The 9,357-nt window shown below is 29.5% G+C and overlaps 1 protein-coding gene and 1 long non-coding RNA gene across 2 annotated transcripts in view; one reads left to right on the top strand and one right to left on the bottom strand.

Annotated features, from left to right (window-relative positions):
* LOC105114112 (uncharacterized) overlaps positions 1-9,357 on the top strand; it is a 61,273-nt gene that overhangs the window by 40,137 nt on the left and 11,779 nt on the right. The window contains exons 5-8 of the mRNA XM_011010536.1: positions 6,225-6,340; positions 7,587-7,733; positions 8,492-8,677; positions 8,988-9,134. Coding sequence (XP_011008838.1) covers positions 6,225-6,340; positions 7,587-7,733; positions 8,492-8,677; positions 8,988-9,134 — 596 coding nt within the window. The remainder of the gene's footprint in view (positions 1-6,224; positions 6,341-7,586; positions 7,734-8,491; positions 8,678-8,987; positions 9,135-9,357) is intronic.
* Positions 5,799-6,286, bottom strand: LOC105114111 (uncharacterized). Its single transcript, XR_840069.1, has 2 exons — positions 6,207-6,286; positions 5,799-5,903 (listed from the first exon to the last, which is right to left on the bottom strand). It is a non-coding gene; the product is annotated as an uncharacterized LOC105114111 (long non-coding RNA).

Genomic DNA, 9,357 nt, shown 5'->3' with positions numbered 1-9,357 from the left:
ATAAAAGTTAACTAAGTAAAGGAAAGGAAATGAAAGGCATAAACTTGATATTAATGAAAGTAAAGCATAAACATTACAAAAAATACAAAGAGAGAAAGCAAGAGCATGATTATGATCTGGAAATAAAGATGCCTAAATGCATGACAAATACCTTCTTTTATAGGAAAAAATTAGAAACAATTGATTTAATGACTAATTGATAAATGGGTGGCTAACTCTTGACTTGGTGACAATCTTTATCTTCTCTTATCTGCCTAAAACGTCATTGATAATATTAGAATTAGAACCACTTGAAAACATGAAAGTTCTAGAAAATTATCTTAACTCTTCAGAGAAAGAAAATGAGGTCATTTGGACTTTTAGAACTCTAGATATAGGCTCGACATTGAACAGTATTTAGGTTGTAGGACATATTCGGACCTCTTCATTGTTACTACAATTTGGACTTAAAAACAACCTTATTAAAATCAGACCTCCATATGAAAGTTATAGGTCTATGTTTTACTTTTCTATCCATATAAAGTAGACCTAAATCCAAGATCTACAGCTCTAGATATGATCCAATTACCAAACAGTATTCTGGTTTGGACTGCATCAGCATCTCTTCTCTAAGTTTGGCCATCCCTTTGTCCTTTCAATTTCATTTCTTAAGCTCATCAATCAATCATTTCATTTATGTGATAAGCCTGCATTTAAAATGAACATTTACCATAAATTAAAGGTATCTTATATTATTAGATATGTTATTATAAAACATCCTTTAGATAAGGAGTTATTGATACTTCAAGTGCAAAATCATGATATAAAACCTTGATAAAAATGCACTTTTAAGTATTAATCACAATCTACCTTAAGTAAAATACATAAAGGGTGATAATATTTTTCTTTTTGTATAACCAATCTCAGACCATATAATCTTTGTTGATTAGTTAGAGTTCCTAGTAACCATAATACTAGGTATCGACTCCTTAAACTAAACCTTTTACCTTAAGAATAAGATGTTAGATATCTGTTTTTCATATTTTTAGAATTTTTTTAAAAGATCATTGTGATGTCAGGTGCAACAAAGGATACTCATCCTAATGCTAAAATAGAATCAATAGATATTTTATTTTTTCAAGATATGCTTTCATTAAAAAAAAGCGCAAGAAAACAATTCAATGAAGAAAACGATTAAAGCTAGCTTAAGTAGTCATCATCAATTGAAAGATGATGAAGTTGAGCCTAAAACGAGTAAAAAAAAAAACAAAATGATTATTCCTGATTTTTTAATATACATGTTAGAAAATGAAACTCGAACATGTTTTAAGATAATGTTTTATCCTAAAGCTTCTTATTAAAATAAGGTAATTGATAGTGAAATTGAATGAATTATAAATAATTCATACATTGAAACTAATGGATCTTTCACTTGAAAATAAACCATTAGAACATAAATGGATGTTAAAAAAGAAATGAATGTTGTTAAAGTAAGACTTATTGTTAAAGGATTTAAACAACATGAAGGTATGGATTATTTGGACACTTATTTATCGATATCATGAATAATTTTCATTTGAATATTGATAGCTATCACAACTAACAACAAACTTGAAATACATCAAATAGATGTAAGAATATCTTTCTTAAATGGTGACCTTGACAAAAAGATAGAACAACTCAATGGGTTTATTATAATGAATAAGAAAAGAAAGTCTATAAGTTTGTGAAGTTGTTATATGGTTTAAAATAATTACTTAAATAATAACATAAAAAAATTGACAAGGTTTTATTGTCAAATAAGTTTCAAATTAATAAAATTGATAAATATATTTATATAAAAAATAGATATAAATTATGTCATTATATATTTCTATATTGAAAACATGCTAATGTTACGTAGCAATGATCATATGATTAGTATATTGAAAAAATATTAATTAATAAGTATGACATGAAAAATTTGGGTGTTGGAGATGTTATAACAGGAATAAAAATTCTAGTGCATCTAATGAATTTATATTATTCCAATCTTATTATATCGAGAAAATTGTCGATAAATTTTCAAAAGTGTTAATAGCACTGTCAAAATAAAAACTGATATAAGTTTACATCTATTTAATATAGATATAAGAGAATAAATTAATTAGAATATTTCAAAATAATTAAAAAATCTAATTTATGTCATGAATTGTATAAGACATGATATTACTTATCCGATTACCAATGATTAGAGTATCAATCATTGAAAAGCAATAAAAGAAATAGTCAAGTAGTTGAGATATGCTTTGGACTATTGACTACGCTATATTATTTACATAACGGTACTAAAAGGATATAGTGACGTTACAAGAATATTTATTATTATGGAATTGAAATCTACTAGTTAATATATATTCACACTCAATGGCAGAATTATATCATGAAAATCCTTTAAGTAAACTCCATCACAAGATAAATGATGAAATTGGAGTTTATTGTGGTTAAAAAATCTAAAGAGGAAGCTAAATGATTTCAGAATTTCTTAAAAAATATTTCATATTGACCAAAACCAATGTTATTAAATTGTTTCAATTGCAACGACTAATCTGCAATTACAAAGACACAAGGTAATGTGTACACACTTGCTTTTAAATTGAATTATTTTATTAATTATGTAAATTTAAAAAAGAAGATATATTAGAACTGCTAACTAAAAGTTTATTAAGAGAACTTTTGTATAATTCATCGAGAGAAATGAGATTTAAATTTTTTATTAAGAGAACTTTTGTATAATTCATCAAGAGAAATGAGATTTAAATTTTTTATAATAATAATAATAATAATAATGGAACCATACCTAATTTATCAAAGATTTTAAGATTTATATTAAAATGAAAAACTAAAGCATATAACTTTTTTGGTAGAACTCATAAAATATTATTTCTTGTTTACTCATATAATAAAACATGTAGTAGTTATAGAGTGATATAGGGCGAGCTATGTTTTTGATAATTTTCATATCTTAGTATACCATATGAAGTATAGAAAAATATTTTTAATGAAAGATTACCTATATAAATGATCAATATGATTATTTCTTTGAAAAGTTTGATAAAATGATGAATTTCCTAAAGTACTCATGAATCCAAAGAATTGTTTAATGTTAAAATAAACACAATGGTTAAAAATAAAAGAAAATATCTAGAAAAAAACCATGTGAAAGATATTATATTGGTTTATACAAAAAATTAAATAGTTTAATTTATTAAATTCATTATTTAACCGAGTACATTTAATAATATTTTATTAAGAAAGGTTTAAAGCTAAAAATTACTCATAAGGACATTCTTATGTAATGATCCCCCAAATCATTGTATCTCTATATATATTTCAGTCTTTTATACTAATAAGATAATTTCATTTATGTGAGGGAATATTGAGAGTTTTTTTAATAAAATATAGATAATAAACATGTTTGAGTTTAGATTTAAAGTGAGTTTCACTACTTTTAGACCTAAGACTTTGTTGAAAATTATTTTTATATAAAATTTTTTTAATAAAAAATATTAACATAATTAAAATAAATTATAAGTGAATAAAAAATTGATCTAAAAACTCTTGGTGGACATGTTTATTAAAACCCAAAAACTTATATGACACATAGAAAATATACAAGGTTGTTTGATGTCTATTTAAGAGGAAGTAGTAAGGATATAAATAAACCTAAGTAATTTGATATGGGTTTTGCCCACTTGCAAGTGCTTGGCTCGACTCAAGCTAGGGTCTTTAGGTTTTTTTATGATTTTAAAAATTTATTTTTGCCAACTTATTATTTTATTCAGTTTCAGTCCATAAATTTGATCAATTTTCTTTTCAAAAATTCTTTTTAAACCTCTTAAGTATTTTGTTTTGCAAGAAAAAAAATCAAATCTAAAGCTAAATTATTAAGGTTTAATTCTAGTTTTATAAGTGGTAATTAAAGCCGATAATAGTGAGAATTAATTCTTACATCAGTTTTGGTTTAAAAATCTACTATAAAAAGATGATGGATTGAAGAAAGAGTTTTCAATATTATTTTTTAAAAATTTATAAACTTTTTCAAATTTATTTTAAATTTTGATTTCTTTTCTAAATATATAGCTTATTTTAACTTTGATTAATATACCTTATTTCTTATTTAATTCCTTTTTATTTATCTAGTGGCCTACTCTTGATCCATATTCATGTGTGTTACTCGAACTTCAATGGCATTATCCAAATAATTATTATTTTCAAATCTCTAGCTCCTAATTAATTTCAACCAACTAACTAATTGAGTTTAATAACATGAATCATATGTTTAACATGTTCTTTGGTCTTCAAGCCTTCCATAGTTCTGCAACTATTAGTATCCTTCATTCTAGCTGCTGCTGTTATTTGTTTTCATTCTATCATATCCATCTTTGATTATAATATATAGAATTTGCAGAATGTAATAATACCCTTCTCTTAAAGAGACTCTTTAAATTTCTAATGAAAGTTTTGCATTTTTTAATTTAATTTTTTATATTGTTATTAATAATATTTTAAATTAAATTATTGTTGTTTATTATTTTAAATTAAATTATTTGCTTCAAGTTCAAGTTAGCCTCTAATACCGGACGTTATAAGGTATTAGCTTAACAATAATTCTTTTCCCTTTCCTTTTATTTTTATTTTTTATCTCTCTTGTTCCATAGTGTATTTTATTTATGCCTTCAATTCTTTGAAAGGCATCAAATTGCATAGCGTACCTTGTGATGAAAATCAATGCCATTACCAGTTTGTGCAGTCAAGTGAACTTTTTGATGTTATGCAAATAGATTGATGCTGCAGCTATTTAGTAGCCAATGATGTCCCTTCAATGTCACATCCTCGTCTCCACCTCGCCTTTGAAGCACCTTACCTTTGAAGTTGATTTGCTAGTTGCCGCCTCAAGTTCTTTTGATGTATAATATAATTATTAGTAAAAATAATTAAATAATAGTGTATTAGTTAACTAGGCAATTTTTTAAAATATTTTTTATTTTAAAAAATATATTAATAATATTTTTTAATTTTTTAAATTTTTTTGAGATTAACATATTAAAATAATTTAAAAATATTAAAAATATACTAATTTAACATAAAAAATTTAATTTTTTTCAAAAATACTTTTTAAACATAATATTAAACAATGTTCTAATATAAAAAAAATAAAACAATCAAGTAAAAACAAAAATACCTCTAGCATCTCATGTTTCTTAAGAAGGTGATTGAAAGTATTGTAATTATTTTTTAATGTATTTTTTTGTTTATAAATATATTAAAATAATATATTTTTTAATTTTTAAAATTTATTTTTAATATTAATACATTAAAATAATTTAAAAACATAAAAAAAATTAAATTTAAACTGAAAAATGAATTGCGACCGACATTAGTTTGTGAGCAAATGCAAGCAAGGATGATTCTTGACATTTTCCCTGGAAAATCACGAGAAAAGAAAAGAATGAGAATAAATAAAAATAAAAAAAGTAAAGAAAAAGAAACCTTCCCTTGTAAGGGAATTAAATAACTGACAAGAAGTCGCACAACACGTACACGTGTGTTGATGCGTTCTATATAACTGCATCACTCACAGGCAAAGGCGAAGGCGAAAGGCGAAGGCGAAGGCCGATGCCATTTAAAAGAAGCAGGAGGCGAGAGACGCCTGCAATGTACAAATCAAAGCTTCAAGAAGTGTGCCAGCAGAGAGGATGGAAGTTGCCTGCCTATCAAGTCACTAAGCAAGGACAAGATCACAAGCCTCTCTTTTCAGCCACCGTCACCGTCAACGCCATCTCCTTTTCCTCTCCTTCTCCCTCTTCTTCCTCTAAGAAAGCTCAAAGCGACGCTGCTAAACTCGCCTATGACCACTTCTCTCTCATCTCCTCCTCCTCCTCCTCCTCCTCCCTTTCTGGTAATTGAATTCGTAATTTTGTCTCTTTGAATGTAATGAAATTCCTTCGTGAATTAATGTCTGATTAAGAATCAATGCTTGCATAATAACCTTTAATTATTATAATTTATAGATATTTATATTAATTAATTATCATTTCCATGTTGTTTTGTTAATAGAATGTATTGAATGATTGATTGATGCCTGTAATCATGAAGCTTTTTATGATAAATCATTCTAGTGTTGCTTATGCTTATTAACACTGCATCAAGAAATTAGTAAACTGATGTTATGCTGAAGTTTCTACAGGCTGTTCGGGTGGAAGTGCTGGGGAGAATACTAGTCAATCTCATGAAAATCCAACTCCCCTGTCAAATACAAATCCAACTCCCCTGTCAAATGAAGCCGTGGCAGTTGTCATAAATGATGAGAGTTTTGAAGGTAAGAGCAAATTTAGTATTGATTTTTTCCTTACAAAATCATTAAACATTTCTTAGTGCTCGAGTGGAGTCAGTTGGATGTGCTTGATACTGATGGTTGCATTCAAAAACGGCAGCCAATTGTTTTGGAAATAATAGGTTTCCATTCTAAATTGACAGGCATGAAAAGAGGTTATATACACAGCATCTAGAATTTTTTTTGCTAAATCAGTTGTCTTTATGGTGTCAAAAGATAACGTACATAACCAACTTGCTTAAAAAAATAAAAATTGTTCGTAGTCAGCTTAATTTTTACCAGTGCTCCCTCTTCCTGGTGCAGCTGCCATGCAATTTTTCTAATGGGATCTTTTTTAAGGAAATGCTATGGGCACTCATGAGTGTCCAACTCCTGATTCGCAGATAGCCTGGTAGTCTCCATGGTGCTTGTAGTCAACACATAGCCTAGCTCACAGGTTTCAGATACCCGCAAGTGTCCGTGATGCTCTCTCTCATTCTATACAAAACTTTATGGAAACATTCCATTTCTTGCTATAACCATATATGAGGGATGCGTAACAAATTGTAAACAGTAATTGGGTCCCAAAAATGGTCATATTGGGGTCTGATAGACTGTTTGGCAATGGAGCATGATGGCAGTACACTTGGAACGACTTTTTTCTCCCCTAGTTTGTCTTGCATATTCCCTCTTCATTGTCAATAACCTTCTCTCTGTAGCTGCTTTAATTCATTCACTAACTATAAACTAGAATCATAGGATGGGAGTTCACTACCTGTAAAGCACTAAACTAGGACAAGATCACAGCCCTCTCTTTTTTGCCACCGTCACCATCAACACTGCCCTCTTTTCCTCTCCTTTTCCCTCTTCTTCCTCTAGGAAAGCTCAAAACAACGCTGCTAAGCTCACCTATAACCACTTCTCCCTCCTCTCCCGCCCTTTATGGTAATTGAATCCCATTTGTTTCTTTGTAATGCTTCATTTCTTCTCTTTTTTATATTTCCTTGTGCTTTAATTGCGTTGTATCAGATATTTTAAAGACTTTTTTAGGTTACTTATTTTAATGAAATGAAATTACTTTGTAAATTAATGTTTGATTAAGAATGAATGCTTGCATAATAGTGTTTGATTGTTAATAGAATGTATTGAATGATGCCTGTAATCATAAAGCTTTTTATGATAAATCATTCTAGTGGTGCCTACGCTTATTTACACTGCATCAAGAAATGAAGAAACTGATGTTATGCTGAAGTTTCTGTAGGTTGCCCGAGTGGAAGTGCTGGGGCGAATACTCGTCTATCTCCCAGAGGGAAATTGCAACTAAACTTACAAGATGCAAGTCCAACTCCCCTTTCAAATGAAGCCGTGGCAGTTGCCATAAATGATGAGAGTTTTGAAGGTGAGAGCAAATTTAGTATTGATTTTTTCCTTACAAAATCGTTAAACGTTTCTTAGTGCTGGGGTGGAGTCAGATGGATGTGCTTGATACTGATGGTTGCATTCAAAAACACCAACCAATTGTTATGGAAATAATAGGTTTTCCATTCTGAATTGAGAGGCATGAAAACAGGATATATACACAGCATCTAGAATTTTTTTTGCTAAATCAGTTGTCTTTATGGTGTAAAAAAATAACCTACATGACCAACCTGCTTTAAAAAAAAAAAAACTGTTCGTAGTCAACTTAATTTTTACCAGTGTTCCCTCTCTTATGATCTTCCTGGAGCTGCTGCCATGCATTTTTCTAACAGGATCTATTTTAAGGAAATGCTATGGACACACATGAGTGCCTAACTCGCAGATATCCTGGTTGGGTCCATGGTGTTTGTAGTCCACACATAGTCTAGCTCACAGGTTTCAGATACCCGCAAGTGTCTGTGATTCTCTCTCTTTCTAAACAAAACTTTATGGAAACATTCGACTTATTGCTATAACCATATTTGTGAGGTGCATAATAAATTATAAACTGTAATTGGGTCCTAAAAATGGTCATATTGGGGTTTGATAGCCTGTTTAGCAAAGGAGCATGATGGCACTCCACTTGAAACAAGGCTTTTGTTCCCCATTTTCTCTTCTTTCATGTTTCCTCTTAATTAACAATAACCTACTCTGTGTAGCCATTTTAATTCATTCACTAACTATAAACCAGAATCATAGGATGGGAGTTCCCTACATCTGAAGTCGCTAAACTGGAACAAGATCACAGCCCTCTCTTTTTTGCCACGTCACCATCAACACTGCCCTGTTGTACTCTCCTTCCCCCTCTTCTTCCTATAAGAAAGCTCAAAACAACGCAGCTAAGCTCACCTATAACCACTTCTCCCTCGTCTCCAGCCCTTTATGGTAATTGAATCCCTTTTGTTTCTTTGTAACGCTTCATTTCTTCCCTTTTTTATATTTCCTTGTGCTTTAATTGCACTGTATCAGATATTTTAAAGACTTTTTTAGGTTACTTATTTAATGAAATGAAATTACCTTGTAAATTAATGTTTGATTAAGAATGAATACTTGCATAATAACATTTGATTGTTATAATTTATTTTTTTTGTTAATATACTTGTAGTCATGAAGCTTGTTATGATAAATCAATCTATTGGTGGCTATTCTTACTTACACTGCATCAAGAAATGTAGAAACTGATGTTACGCTAAAGTTTCTGCAGGTTTTTCAAGTGGAAGTGCTGGGGGGAATTCTTGTCTATCTCCCGGAGGGAAATTGCAATTAAACCTACAAGTTGCAAATCCAACTCCCCTGTCAAATGAAGCCGTGGCAGTTTCCATAAATGATGAGAGTTTTGAAGGTAAGAGCAAATTTAGTATTGATTTTTTCCTTACAAAATCATTAAACGTTTCTTAGTACTGGAGTGGAGCCAGTTGGATGTGCTTGATACTAATGGTTGCATTCAGAAACAGCAGCCAATTGTTTTGGAAATAATAGGTTTTCCATTCTAAATTGACAGGCATGAAAAGAGGTTATATACGCAGCATCTAGAATTGTTTTTTGCTAAATCAGTTGTCTTTATG

Source organism: Populus euphratica, unplaced genomic scaffold (genome assembly GCF_000495115.2).
Source record: "Populus euphratica unplaced genomic scaffold, PopEup_1.0 scaffold954.1, whole genome shotgun sequence".
Classification (NCBI taxonomy): domain Eukaryota; kingdom Viridiplantae; phylum Streptophyta; class Magnoliopsida; order Malpighiales; family Salicaceae; genus Populus; species Populus euphratica.
This window is presented reverse-complemented; position numbering and strand designations above follow the sequence as displayed.